Source organism: Acanthochromis polyacanthus, chromosome 14 (assembly GCF_021347895.1).
Source record: "Acanthochromis polyacanthus isolate Apoly-LR-REF ecotype Palm Island chromosome 14, KAUST_Apoly_ChrSc, whole genome shotgun sequence".
NCBI classification, from domain to species: Eukaryota; Metazoa; Chordata; class Actinopteri; family Pomacentridae; genus Acanthochromis; species Acanthochromis polyacanthus.
In genome coordinates this window covers 3232012-3247720 of record NC_067126.1, presented here as the reverse complement: position 1 = coordinate 3247720, position 15709 = coordinate 3232012, and the positions used below count along the sequence as shown (strand labels likewise).

General features: G+C 42.7%; 1 protein-coding gene and 1 pseudogene across 1 annotated transcript; both read right to left on the bottom strand.

The window, feature by feature from the left end:
• Positions 1–699: 699 nt before the first annotated feature.
• On the bottom strand, positions 700–1915 carry LOC127537046 (trace amine-associated receptor 13c-like; annotated as a pseudogene).
• A 272-nt stretch (positions 1916–2187) lies between these two features.
• Positions 2188–12478, bottom strand: LOC127537048 (trace amine-associated receptor 13c-like). Its single transcript, XM_051958748.1, has 3 exons — positions 12302–12478; positions 11807–12148; positions 2188–2889 (listed from the first exon to the last, which is right to left on the bottom strand). Exons 1-3 carry the CDS (start codon positions 12463–12465, stop codon positions 2886–2888), a joined length of 510 nt encoding a protein of 169 aa, XP_051814708.1. The 5' UTR covers positions 12466–12478; the 3' UTR covers positions 2188–2885.
• Between the last annotated feature and the right edge of the window lie 3231 nt (positions 12479–15709).

Sequence of the window (15709 nt, the reverse complement as noted above, 5' to 3'; positions counted from 1 at the left end):
CAAACTATTTTCACAAAATTCTGCAAAAGCGAAAACATTCTGCACTCCTTGGCGCAACTGATCTGTAAAGAACAGTGAAAAATTCAATTTTCAGATGAACTGCGATGGTTGTGCCTCATATTGCTTGTGTCTTACATCCTGAAGACAGGTGGTGCTTTGGCAGCATTACACTTGTACATATATTATAGTATCGTGAGCACATAGGCGTCAGTTTAGGGGGGGCGGTGGGGATGTGTCCCCCCTTTTTGTCAGGGGTCATTTTGTCTCCAACACATTCAAATTCTTCACATGTAAGCCGTTGTAAACCCAGTTATTTTCAGTAGTATAGAAAATTCCGACGCTCCTGAACGCACCATCCGCACTCGGCTGAGAGTTGCACAGACATGCAGCACACCTTCATGAGGTTAAAAAAAACAAAAAAAAACCACGCAGATGCTAAATTTGCGCCTGTGCCAAGTGGAAGCTCCGACCAGAGGTGTGCAGGGGCAAAATTTCGGCGTGGGAGAATTAGTACGGCCCAGAGACCCCTCTACCCGCATGTACTGATAGCTCAACAGTTTATGCCTCTGCCTTTGGTGCGGTGGTTGTGAGTTCGAGTCCAGCTTGTGGCATTTTGCCGCCGTTCTTCAACATTTTCTCAAAGTGCTGTGGTCTCCACCCCCCCCCCCCCCCCCACTTTTAAAAACAAACTGACGCCCTTGCATGAGCACAATCTGAATCCATCTGTATGTACAAATCATTCATACAAATGTTATCAGAATTTTAAATCTGTTTAATGACTCAATACTGCAAAGTGCATTTTTCTGTTCATGGTAAAGTGTCTCTACAGCATCTTGGCCTCACGGGAGGCAGACTGCAGTATCTGAAGTGTAACAATGAGCTTGACTGATTTTCTGAACCACGGGTACAAGAAGGCATAGATGATGGGGTTTAGACAGGAGTTTAAGTAGAACACACATATCACAATGGCAGATGTACCATGGAGAACGATGTCTTGTCCTGTGAGAGCAACACAGTAATATGGGCACATACATATTATAAACACAACTACAACAACACCAAGAGTCCTGGCTGCTTTCAGTTCAGATTTCTGAACAGTTGCTCTAACTGAGTTCTTGTTTGGTACAAGCTGAGAATGCATGGCATGAGCCTGAGACACAGCCACCACAAACACTCTCACATACAGAACTATGATGATCGTAATAGGAACAATGAAGGAAAAAATAACATCTGCAAGTCACTATGTAATCGCTGGCAAAGGTTACACTCTCCGACACAGGAGTTGTACCTGCCCGGCTGCTTGAGGGATCCTTTAGAAGCAGAGTTTGGAAAGACTGCAGAAGTGATCCAGCAACAGACACACACAGATTTGAACTCTCTGTTGTGTGATTTTGAATAGAGTAATGCAGAGGGTAACAAACGGCCACATAGCGGTCAATCGATATCATCACCATAGTTCCTATTGAGGCTGAGGTGATAATGTATGCTAGATATTGGTACAGAGTGCACATGAAGTCACCGAGAAACCAGCAAGCCATGTATGAGCACAATTTGAAAGAACATGAGGAGACCCACAAAGAAATCAGAGACAGCCAGAGAGAGGAGGAGGAGGTTGGTGGGAGTGTGGAGATTCCTGTGGAGGGAGAACAGAAAAGGATTCATCATTATTTATCAAGAAAAGATCAGTCGGATAGAAGCAAACAGAGCACAACATTGTCACTTCAGAAACCTTTTCTTTGTATTTCTACACATCAGTTACTTGCATAAGTTGAATAAATATTTTTGCACCTGAAGTGTGAGATGGAGATAATGACCAGCAGGTTGAGAATCACAGTAAGCAGAGAGATACAGGACAGCAGGATGTAAACCAGCATTGCTTCAAAGTGAGAACGCTTCATCCTCCTGCAGGAGGAGTTGAAGAGCTGTGGAAGCAGAGTTCAGTTTTCCTCCATCACTGACGGGAGGAGGAACTGCTGAGATGTGGTGGTTGTTTGGTCATACCGCAGATTTATATTTTCTGTTTCTTCCTCTACACCTGTGATACTGTTTTTTCCTCCCCGTAGAGAATTACGTCAATGTCCATGCTTTCATCATACCATATTATTTGCCTTTCATTCTCCCCTGCACTTAAAAATCCTTGATTTCATTTGCAATGCTGAAGAACATACTTGTCAATGACTGCCAATCAACAATGTCACTAAGAACATTGCATTTCTGACATTTGAATTGAGAGGTGCATTAGAAAAGTTCAGACATTGCACATGTAAACATCAACATCTGCATTGATTATAAATTTTGGCAGCCATCCCTGTCATAATCATCTCCTTGTACATTGATTCTCTGCTCCCAGTGCTCCGCCAGCATTTGCAATGCTCCCTGTATGTCTGATTCTGTAAATGTTTGAAACACCATCATGATAGGCGCTGAGTCTTCTATACTATCAACATGACAACCCTTCAACTTGAATTTCATTTTGAGGAAAAGCCAGAATCCACATTAAGACACATCTGGCAGGATGTGCAGCTGGAGAGTAACAGTTGTGTTGTTTTAGGCAGTGTACCCAGTTGTCATTATTGTGCTGTGTCAAAACACCCACATGCCATCGTCCCACAGTGGAGGTATTTTTTCCCCCTGAATGTATTCTGTCAGATGCCTCAGAATGTTACAATTGAACTGCCTTGACATTTCAACCATTGGGGACGACTTCATGGTACACAACCACATGGATGTTAAAGAAAACAGGAAGTGTGCTTCTGACCAGACGCTTGTTCTCCGGTCTTATAGACTGCCGATTCCACTGTTAAGCTGCTGTTTCTTCTCTTGATGTTTACTGCAGACTCTCTTCTGGTCCCCATGATGATCCTCCACATGAAGTTTGGATCATCTCAGCTGGTGACAGACAAAGAATGTGATGTTTGCTCTCTGTGCCTACCAGTAGTCATAAATATGCAAGCAGCAAAGGTCCTGTTGATGGTAGCACACTGTCACGCAACATTCTGACACATAACAGTTACTGTTCCCACATGTTGTGCATGCATGACTACGATGTGTTCTGTGCACACCAGATTACTTCATGAAACAAACAAACCATGTATTCTCTAGGTTCCAGGTTGGGCTTTTAGCATTTCACAGTCTGTTAACCTGAATGGTTTGGAGATCAACTCTAGGACTGCGGTGGACTGGTTGATTGGTTGTTCAGAATGCTCTCATTCAAACAAATTGTCATCAGTTTTTCCATTTCCAGTGTCTCACTTCATCAACAGCCTTCCATGTTTATCCATTATTTTGTGATGGCTGGAAAAACAAACTACTCATGGACACCCCCATGTTTTCCCAAATTTGAATTGGCCCAGCATAATAGAGACTGTCAGGTGTAGTTTACTGTATTTAATGTTTACTGAATATGTTCTTGCAGTTGTCTCCAAACTAACAGAGATCATGTCAAGGAAATTGTTAGTGTTTCTACATTTTGATGGACAAAAAGTGGAGTAAAGACTTAACAAACAGCAGTTTGTGTATATCACAGCTCAGCAGTCAAGGAGCAAATCATGTTAAAAACAAACCAATTATAGATTTACATTTCACATTAATGAGATACAATGAATTCAATTGAGGTTTTACTCTGCACAATAGCAGGAATGTAGCACAGCATTAAATGTACAAGTGCACAAGAAGGATTTTGTTTCTAAAGTCATTGAAGAATCCTGACAAACAGTCATGATTTCAGTATTGATCATAAAAATCATGATTATCTTTATGGACATGATTGGTTGAGACGTAGGTGGATGGTAAATTGAAAGGTTCACCTTGCGGCTCAGCTCCCTCTTTACCACAACAGTGTGATAAAATGCCCGCATTACTGCTGACTATGCACCAATCCGCCTGTTCAACTCATGCTCCATTTTCACATCACTTGTGAACAAGATCCTGAGATACTTGAACTCCTTCACTTGGAGAAGTATATCCTCCCCAACCCAGATATGAAGAACCATGGCCTCAGATTTGGAGGTGCTGATCCACATCCCTGCCCGCAAACCGCTCCAGTGCGCGCTGAAGGTCATGATGTGAGGAAACCAACAGAACCACATCATCTGCAAATGCAGAGATGCAATCCCGAGGCCCCCCAAACCAGACACCCTCCTCACCCCGGCTGCGCCTTGAGGTCCTGTCCGTGAAGACCGTGAACAGGATCGGAGACAAGGGACAGCCTTGGAGGAGTTCAACACCCACCGGAAACAAGTCTGACTTTGTGCCGAGTATGCGGACACAGCTCTCACTTTGGTTGTACAGGGACCGAATGGCTGATATCAGTGAGCCTGGTGTGCCATACTCCCGCAGTGCCCCTCGAGGGACACGGTCATAGGCCTTTTCCAGATCCACAAAACTCATGAGGACTGTCAAGTCGAACTCCCATGACCCCCTCAGCAGCTCCGCAAGTGTAAAGAGCTGATCCGCCGTTCCACGACCAGGACGGTATCCACATTGCTCCTCCTGAATCCGAGGTTTAACAATCATCAGAGCCTCCCTTCCGAGAGTAAACTTTCCCAGGGAGGCTGAGAAGTGTGATACCCTGGTAGTTGGAACACACTCTCCGGTCCCCCTTTTTTGAAAATGGGAGCCACCACTCTGTTCTGCCACTCCACTGGCACCGTACCCACTGTCCATGCCACATTGTAAAGACGTGTCAGCCAAGACAGTGCAACAATATCCAGATCCTTTAGTATCTCAGAGCGAATCTTGTTCACACCTGGCACCTTGCCACAGATGAGCTTCTTAACGACCTCTGCCACGGATATGGACAAAGATTCCCCCTAGTCCTCAGGCTCCACCTCCCCCACAGAGGATGTGTTTACCGGGTTCAGGAGTTCCTCAAAGTGCTCTTTCCACCGCCCGACAATATCCCCAGTATGGGTCAACAGTTCTCCACCCTGACTGTACACAGCCTGAGAAAAGCCCTGTCTCCCCTTCCTGAGGCATCGGATGTTTTGCCAGAACTTCCTTGAGCCCAGCCGAAAGTCCTTCAAATCAAATCAAACTTTATTTATATAGCACTTTTCATGCAATAAAATTGCAACGCAAAGTGCTTTACAGATTAAAAACAATGCCTCACCATCCGACCATTGAACCCCCCCTCCTCCCGATCCCATACAGTACAGGAACACTCATACCACCCATGCCCGCCCCCAATCCACCCCGCAAACATACAGTGAAGTGACAGACATTCAAATATTTGACTTAGGGCTGGGTACAGATGAACCAGAGAAGGAAACACCACCTGAGGAGCCGTCTGGACCGAGAGCAGCAGGTCAGCTATGGCAACCAGTGCATGACCCGGCACCCAGTGGAGACGTGGGAGAGACACCCAGACTCCACCCATGCGCTCAAAGCACCCAGGCAGCCACAGCCGAACACCGCTCTCGATACATAGGGCTTCCTCCGAGGAAACTCTGGGATAAGGGAAAAGACTTGAGCTAAATAAAACAAGATTAAATCAGGGTAAAATGTAAGGTAAAACACATGAATAATAGTAATAGTTCAGGGTTTCCTCTACATGTAATTGATTGTGGCGCACCGCGACAGCAAAATAAAAGCCGCCACACCTTCAGAATAATGTTTTTTTTTTACCTTGTTTTTATGTTGTTTTATGTTTATATTAATGACGATTATTGTATTAAACATGCATGGCAATTTTCCGCGGATCCGTGGGTTTCTGCCGATTTAATTTCAAATTTGAACATTTCTGTGACTCGTGTAAATCCGTTGAGAATAGTTGCGAAATATGCAAAAATATGCGCGATTCATCTGCCGTCTGGGGATGTGAGGGATGTGTCCTGTAATCAGACACTGGGACTGCTGTGGGGTTACTGGACTGACAGCCTGTGCTTTGGGAGGGGGAGAAGCTCACAGCAGCACCTGCTGCTTGTTGAGGACAGTAACTGCAGAATGATCCCAGTTTTCCTGTCAGTCTCCAAAACGACAGAAAAGTCACTAGAGTTGTGGCTAGTCGCTTTTGACAAAAAAAAGTCGCTAGGATGCTTTGGAAAGTCGCTAGATTTAGCGAGAAAGTCGCTAAGTTGGCAACACTGGCGCCGCGCTTCGCATCAGCTCGTGCTTCTAGTGTGTGTGTGAATGCGCGAACTGATGACGTCAGGCCGGGCGTCACATTAAAAACTCACTCACAACTCCATTTATATCGGTTATAGTTTTCTCATTTTATGCGGAAATTGTGAAATCAAGCGGGACCCGCATATTTGTCTTTTTTTCGTGGAAATGTGAGATTCTTGCGGGAATTATGTGCCGTTTTGCGGGGATTATGCGGCCTTTTGGGAAATAATTGACCCCCGCATAATCAGCGGCATTTTGGTGATTAATGCGGGAATTCGTGCGATCGCATAATCACGTTTTTCTGGAGGGTCTAAGAAACATTGAAAGAGAAGGAAATGGCTGCAAGAAAAGCCCACCAGCAGGAGTTGAAAAGGAAGGCTGTCCAGAGTACACAGCTTGCTGCAAAGAGAAGAAAATTGGCAAAATAGGAGTGTTACAGTGAACTTACTTGTATATAGTGTGCATAGTAGTATAGAACTCTTATAGATTTGTGAAATATTTTGAACTGAAGATAGTGAGAAAAGATTGAAGAACATGTAAGTTAACTTTTCATTATAATTGCTGACTTAAACAAGTCTCGTATTATGTTTTTGATCATTTTTATCAGTCTAAATGACTTCTATTTTACTATAAATCTCTCAGCTTCAGCCCCCACCCCCCAAATAATTTTCAGCTGAAATCAGAATTTCCTGTTGCCATGCATGATTAAAGGGGAACTTTGTTTTTTTCAACCTGGGGTCTGTTTTCATTTGTCATTTCATACATGTGAGTGATGGAGAAATGAATTTCGACATAGCTCCAGTATTTAGCCAGGCAGGCAGCTTAGCAGCTCAGCTAGCAGCTCAGCTAGCGAAAAGTATGGGGCAATTACCCCCCCCCCCCCCCCCCCCCCCCCGCATCAAAGTCCGCCCTAACGTGCTTTTTTTCCCACACTGACCGGCTCAGATAGTCTCAATGAGTGTCCCACTACATACTAGAGATGAGAAGTGAACGAAAACCTCCACATTACCAGGCGATCGCTCTTTGTTGTGGTCTGTATCCAAATCTCAGGACGCTAGAAAGCAAATCTCATTCAGAAATCGCGCAATAGCTCGTGGCAAAACCGGTGTTTTGGCGCAACCTCTCATGGGATTTCGCGAGCTATCGCGCGATTTCGTCGTCGTCCGGCAACCTCCAAAGAAATTAAAGGTGAACTCCAAGGCCAAGGTACATCAGTGTCAGATCGCACCATTCGTCGTTGTTTGAGCCAAAGTGGACTTCATGGGAGACGACCAAGGAGGACACCACTGCTGAAAAAAACTCATAAAAAAGCCAGACTGGAATTTGCAAAAATGCATGTTGACAAGCCACAAAGCTTCTGGGAGAATGTCCTTTGGACAGATGAGACCAAACTGGAGCTTTTTGGTAAGGCACATCAACTCTATGTTCATAGACTCAAAAACCAAGCATACGAAGAAAAGAACACTGTCCCTACGGTGAAACATGGAGGAGGCTCAGTAATGTTTTGGGGCTGCTTTGCTGCATCTGGCACAGGGTGTCTTGAAAGTGTGCAAGGTACGATGAAATCTGAAGACTATCAAGGCATTCTGGAGAGAAATGTGCTGCCTAGTGTCAGAAAGCTTGGTCTCAGTCGCAGGTCATGGGTCTTCCAACAGGACAACGATCCAAAACACACAGCCAAAAACACCCAAGAATGGCTGAGAGAAACGCGTTGGACTATTCTAAAGTGGCCTTCTATGAGCCCAGATCTGAATCCCATTGAACATATGTGGAAGGAGCTGAAACATGCCATTTGGAGAAGACACCCATCAAACCTGAGACAACTGGAGCTGTTTGCTCATGAGGAGTGGGCCAAAATACCTGTTGACAGCTGCAGAACGCTCATTGACAAATACAGAAATCGTTTAATTGCAGTGATTGCCTCAAAAGGTTGTGCAACAAAATATTAAGTTATGGATACCATCATTTTTGTCCAGGTCTGTTTCATTAGTTTGTTTTTTAAATAATTATGTTAATCAACAATTCAAAAGTGATGGCTGTTTTTGATTATTTAATTTTCAATAAATTTTTATTTATTGTTACTTTTGTGAGTTTCAAGTGATTTCAGTGAGAATTGTGGGTTTTTCCTTCTTTAACTGAGGGGTACCAACAATTTTGTCCACGTGTGTATGAGCAACCTTATGCTTGAACATGGTGTTTGTTATGGCCAATCTATGACTAGCGCAGAAGTCCAACAACAGAACGCCGCTCGGGTTCTGATCGGGCAGGCCGTTCCTCCCAATCACCCCGTTCCAGGTTTCTCCGTCATTGCCCACGTGAGTGTTGAAGTCCCCCCTGGAGATCTATGGAGTCCCCAGGTGGTACCCCTTCCAGGAACCACCCAGAGACTCCAAGAAGGCAGAATACTCTGAACTGCTGTTCAGTGCATAAGAACTGACAACAGTCAGAGTTTTTCCCTCCACAACATGAAGTCGCAGAGAGGCAACCCTCTTATTCTCTGAGGAGAATTCCAACAATGCGAGGCTCAGCCGGAGGCTCATGAGTATCCCCACACCTGCCCAGCACCTCTCACCCTGGGCAACTCGGGAAAAGGAAAGAGTCCAACCCATCTCCAGGATTGTGATTCCGGACCCCTTACTGTGTGTGGAAGTCAGCCCAACTATATCTTGTCGGTATCGCTCCACCTCCCACACCAGCTCGGGTTCCTTCCCCGCCAGTGAGATGACATTCCTCGTCCCCAAGGCTAGCCTACGCCACCAGGGGGGCGGTGCGCCTAGACGCCCGCTCCTACCTAAGGCCTGGTTGGCATAGCACCTGACCCCAATTTCCTTTCCGTCGAGTGGTGGGCCCACTGGGCGGCGACCACGTTACTTTTTTGGGCTGTGCCCAACCGAGCCCCATGGGACCCCAAGACTCAGCCACCAGGTGCTCTCTTCTACACCTGCACGTAGAGAGCTTCCTGGTGGGTAGCATCGCCACCTGGATGGGCAGCTGCACCAGACAGGACTTTGTGGCCCTCAGGATGATGGTCCGGTTGGCTGAGCATATCATCAAAACCACTATCAGTCACCTGCAGGACATCCACAACAAACGTTGCAGATCCAGGGCCTTTAAAATCATCAGGCAGCCCAGTCACCCCGGACACAGACTGATTTCCTGCTGCTTTCAGGAAGATGCTTCCGATGCCTGAAGACCAACATAGACAGGATGCAGAGGAGCTTCTTTCCTGAGGCTGGCCACATTCGGACAAGAACTATAACAAGGACTTCAGGACACACATCCACATGGCACACAACATACACACTACATTCATACTACATATTGCACATCACATACACATTCATATGTGCCTTTTGTCTGTGCACACTTTGCACATTTCACACACTACATATGCACACACTATACTGACATATTTATAAATCAAAACAACAGCAGCACTGCAATCTCTATATTTAAAACTGTATACTGTATAGTTCATATTTTAATCTCTATACTCAGTTGAAAATATTGTTGGACATTTTCTGGTCAAATTGTTTAGTATATCAGTTGCACAAAGCATTTCTGTATGCATTGTACTGTGTACAGCTGTGTGTGTGACAAATACAATTTGATTTGATTTGCGTGACCGTGATGTGTTCTGTGCACACACAACAGAAACGGTGAGAACTTTTTAATCAGCCTCGTATACAGTTAAGGATGGATGGGCTGAATAAAAGTGTTGATCCTTCTTATTGAGCAACCTTCTGCTTGTATGCAAGCCTGAGTTACCTGCTCACAACATCTGTTATGCTGCAGTTTTGTCGAATATTTTGATAAATGACACTTAAACACTAATTTGACATATTTTCCATGAATGTGTCTGGTATAACTCTGAGGGTAGAGTGACGACATGCCAACAAACCAAATGTAAAGTGTGAGACATTCTGCTGTGTTTTATTGATGCTCTTAGGAAACAATCAGAAAGTCTGAGGATTGAGGAACATTGAAAACTAAAGAAGTAAGATGTTTTATCTCAGAACCTAAATGCAAGTGCAGTTTATTTGAAGAGAAATGTAAGTTTGCAATCATTTATCAGAAAACCTCTGTGTGACTGATAAATAATTAGATTACAGTTGTTATTGTTCATTTTAATACATTTAGTTACACTCCACCTGTAGCCACAGGCGTCAGTCATTTATGAAAATAATTCTATTTTCCTGATCTGTTCTTGTAGCATAATTGTAAACACCTTCAAATTCCAGCTAGATGTTGGACACAAACTGTAATCATAAAAGTGTGATCAGCCTCCCAGAGGTGGGTCACACTCAATATTTTCACTTCATTGTGAGAGAATATTATAGTGTAACATGCACAATGTAAAGACACTGTTTTTTAAAAGTGTTTACACCACAGGTACATGTTTCCTCTTTGTTGCTACTGCAGCAGAAAAAGAAAACAGAGATTCAGTTCAAAACATAAAACATTTATTGTTGTACCAGGATGTCTTTTATATTTTTAATATATATTAACATTAAAGTCTAATATGTAGACTTTTCACATTATGAGACACTTTTCTTGTTATTGCAATACATTGTCATGGTTTAACTTAAAGCGTTTGTTGTTTATATCGTAATAAAATGTAGATCTGATGAATTGAAGAATGTGACTCATTTAAACAACATAACACAGGTTTCTTTCATGTCTGGGTTGAGACATGGTGAGATTTTGCTGTTCCTGATCATGATGGATGATGTTAAGTTAAATCATGTATCAGTGGATCCTTCTATGATCCTCCAGCTGGTCAGTGAGAAATGATGTTACTAAGACTCACTGTTCCTTCTGTACAGCTCGATGCCTTTTAAAATGCTTCTTCGTATTCACACACTCAATCATAATATCGTCCACCATGATCATTAGCAGCAGAATGTCACCGTGCCTCAGCACAAGCATGAAGTAGAACTTAATCAATCTGTGCACATGAGCCCTGTTCCTCTATTCATCTCTTCTCTGCACACAGTTTCCTCAGTTAACCATGAGTTTAAGTTGCAAAAGTTAAATAAAATATTGACACAACATAGAAGATTTCCTGTAGAGTTTGTAGGTCATCTAACATGAAATTCTAACTTGATCAACACATTGACATGATACAGATCCATTTTTCTTTTTTCTGATGTGGCAGAAATGCACAGTTGTTGTTTTTTTTCACTTTTTCATCAGCATCACTGAGTGTTATTTTCTGTTCATGGTAAAGTGTCTCTACAGCATCTTGGCCTCACAGGAGGCAGGCTGCAGTATCTGAAGTGTAACAATGAGCTTGACTGATTTTCTGAACCACGGGTACAAGAAGGCATAGATGATGGGGTTTAGACAGGAGTTTAAGTAGAACACACATATCACAATGGCAGATGTACCATGGAGAACGATGTCTTGTCCAGTGAGAGCAACACAGTAATATGGGCACATACATATTATAAACACAACTACAACAACACCAAGAGTCCTGGCTGCTTTCAGTTCAGATTTCTGAACAGTTGCTCTAACTGAGTGCTTGTTTGGTACAAGCTGAGAATGCATGGCATGAGCCTGAGACACAGCCACCACAAACACTCTCACATACAGAACTATGATGATCGTAATAGGAACAATGAAGGAACAAATAACATCTACAAGTCCACTAATGTAATCAATAACAAAGACACACTCTCCGACACAGGAGTTGTACCTGCCCGGCTGCTTCAGGGAATCCTTCAGAATCACAGCTTGAAATATTGCAGAACTGATCCAGCACAGACACACACAGATTTGAACTCTCTGTTGTGTGATTTGAATAGAGTAATGCAGAGGGTAACAAACGGCCACATAGCGGTCAATCGATATCATCACCATGTTTCCTATTGAGGCTGAGGTGATGGTGTATGGTAGATAGTGATACAGAGTGCACATGAAGTCACCGAGGAACCAGCAGCCATCTATGAGCACAATGTGAAAGAACATGAGGAGACCCACAAAGACATCAGAGACAGCCAGAGAGAGGAGGAGGAGGTTGGTGGGAGTGTGGAGATTCCTGTGGAGGCAGAACAAGAAAAGATTCATCATTATTTATCAAGAAATGATCAGTCAGATAGAAGCAAACAGCACAACATTGTCACTTCAGAAACCTTTTCTTTGTATTTCTACACATCAGTTACTTGCATAAGTTGAATAAATATTTTTGTACCTGAAGTGTGAGATGGAGATGATGACCAGCAGGTTGAGAATCACAGTAAGCAGAGAGATGCAGGACAGCAGGATGTAAACCAGCATTGCTTCAAAGTGAGAACGCTTCATCCTCCTGCAGGAGGAGTTGAAGAGCTGTGGAAAGCAGAGTTCAGTTTCCTCCATCCCTGATGGGAGGAGAAACTGCTGAGATGTGATGGTTGTTTGGTCATGCAGCAGATTTATATTTTCTGTTTCTTCCTTCACACCCATGACGACGATGTTTTTTCCCTCCCCATATTGAATTATTTCAATGTCCATGCATATCATCATATCATATTATTTGCCTTTAATGCTCCCTACATTCAAATGTCATTGACTTTGCTGTAAAACTCAACAACAAATTTTTCAATTACATGCCAATCAACGGGGTCCCAAAGACAATTTCTGACGTGTGAATTGAGAGGTGCATTGGAAAAGTTCAGACATTTCACCTATAAACATCAACATCCGCACTGATTTAAATTTGGTCGCCATCCTTGACAAAATCATGTCCTTATGAATTAAAACTCTGCTCCCAGTGATCCTGCAGCATTTGCAATGCTCCCTGTACGTCTCATTCTGTAAATATTTGAAACATCATCATGATAGGAGCTGAATCTTCCATACTGTCAACATGACAACCCTTCAACTTGAATTTCATTTTGAAGAAAAGCCAGAATCCACATTAAGACACATTTGGCAGGATGTGCAGCTGGAGAGCAACAGTTGTGTTGTTTTATGACAACTGGGTAGCAATGTACCCAGTTGTCATTATTATAGTGTGTGTTGGTGATATCACACCTTTTAACCCGGACCATGGACGGGTTTATGGCGAGACCTCAGTATTCCAGGCTGAGGGACTGCTCGTATGACACTCAGTATCTCAGAAGATCTGACATGGACACGCCACATGAGCTCACTGGTGAAGAAGGCCTGTCAGCATCTCTACCACCTCAGAGGTCTGCGAGACTTAAAGCTCCCCATCAGGGTTCTCAGGAACCTCTACACCTGCACATAGAGAGCATCCTGGTAGGTCGCATCCCCACCTGGATGGGCAGCTGCACCAGACAGGACTTCCTGGCCCTGAGTAGGGTTTTCCAGTCGGCTGAGCATATCATCAAAACCACTGTCAGTCACCTGCAGGACATCCACAACAAACGTTGCAGATCCAGGGCCTTGAAAATCATCAGGCAGCCCAGTCACCCCGGACACAGACTGATTTCCTGCTGCTTTCAGGAAGATGCTCCCGATGCCTGAAGACCAACAAAAAGGATGCAGAGGAGCTTCTTTCCTGAGGCTGGCCACATTCTGACAAGAACTATAACAAGGACACATCCACATGGCACACAACATACACACTACATTCATACTACATATTGCACATCACATACACATTCATAGGTGCCTTTTGTCTGTGCACACTTTGCACATTTCACACACTACATATGCACACACTGTACTGACATATTTATACATCAAAACAGCAGCAGCAGCACTGCAGTCTCTATATTTAAATCTGTATACTGTAGTCACTTATATTTTAATCTTCATACTCAGTTGTATATATTGTCATACATTTTCTGTACGTATTGTTTAGTGTTCAGTTGCATAAAACATTTCTCGATGCATTGTACTATGTACAACTGTATGTGTGACAAAGAGAATTTGATTTGATTTTTGTGACCATGACAAGTTCTGTGCACAAACACCAAAAACTATTTCAGAACTTTTTAATCAAGCCTCGTACACAGTTCAGGATGGATGGGCTGATTAAAAATGTCCATCCTTCTTATTGAGCAACCTTCTGCTTGTGTAGAAGCCTGAGTTACCCCCTCACAACATCTGTTATGCTGCAGTTGTGTTGAATGTTTTGATAAATGACACTTAAAGATTATTTTAACTTTTTTCAATTAATGTGTCTGCTACAGCTCCGATGGTAGAGTGACGACAACAAACCAAATGTAAAGCGCAAGACGTCCTGCTGTGTTTTACTGACGCTCTTAAGAAACGATCAGAAAGTCTGAGGATTGAGGAACATTGAAACTGAAGAAGTAAGATGTGTTTTCTCTCAGAACCTAAATGAAAATGCAGTTTATTTGAAGAGAAATGTGATTTTGCACTCATTTGTCAAAAAAAAACCTATGTGGCTGATACATAGATTACAGTTGTTTTTGATTTAAAAAAAAAACCATTCAGTTACACTCCACCTGTGGCCACAGGCGTCAGTCATTTATGAAAATAATTCTATTTTCCTGATCTGTTCTTGTAGCATAATTGTAAACACCTTCAAATTCCAGCTAGATGTTGGACACAAACAGTAATCATAAAAGTGTGATCGGCCTCCCAGAGGTGGGTCACACTCAATATTTTCACTTCATTGTGAGAGAATATTATAGTGTAACATGCACAATGTAAAGACACTGTTTTTTAAAAGTGTTTACACCACAGGTACATGTTTCCTCTTTGTTGCTACTGCAGCAGAAAAAGAAAACAGAGATTCAGTTCAAAACATAAAACATTTATTTTTGTACCAGGATGTCTTTTATATTTTTAATATATATTAACATTAAAGTCTAATATGTAGACTTTTCACATTATGAGACACTTTTCTTGTTATTGCAATACATTGTCATGGTTTAACTTAAAGCGTTTGTTGTTTATATCGTAATAAAATGTAGATCCGATGAATTGAAGAATGTGACTCATTTATAGGATTTAACAAAATTTTCTTTCATGTCTGGGTTGAGACATGGTGAGATTTTGCTGTTCCTGATCATGATGGATGATGATAAGTTAAATCATGTATCAGTGGATCCTTCTATGATCCTCCAGCTGGTCAGTGAGAAATGATGTTACTAAGACTCACTGTTCCTTCTGTACAGCTCGATGCCTTTTAAAATGCTTCTTTGTGTTCACACACTTATCATGATATCGTCCACCATGATCATTAGCAGCAGAATGTCACCGTGCCTCAGCACAAGCATGATGTGGAACTTTGTCAAATAGTGTAGAGGAGCCAAGTGGTTCAGTTTTCCCAGCATACCTCTCCATCATGTTTAATAACAGCAGAATAACACCGAGTCTCAACCCAGCATGAAGTAGAACTTAATCAATCTGTGCACATGAGCCCTGTTCCTCTATTCATCTCTTCTCTGCACACAGTTTCCTCAGTTAATCATGAGTTTAAGTTGCAAAAGTTAAATAAAATATTGACACAACATAGAAGATTTCCTGTAGAGTTTGTAGGTCATCTAACATGAAATTTTAACTTGATCAACACATTGACATGATGCAGATCCATTTTTCTTTTTCTGATGTGACAGAAATACATTTTTCCACTTATTTGTCACCATCACCAAGTGTTTTTTCTATTCATGGTAAAGTGTCT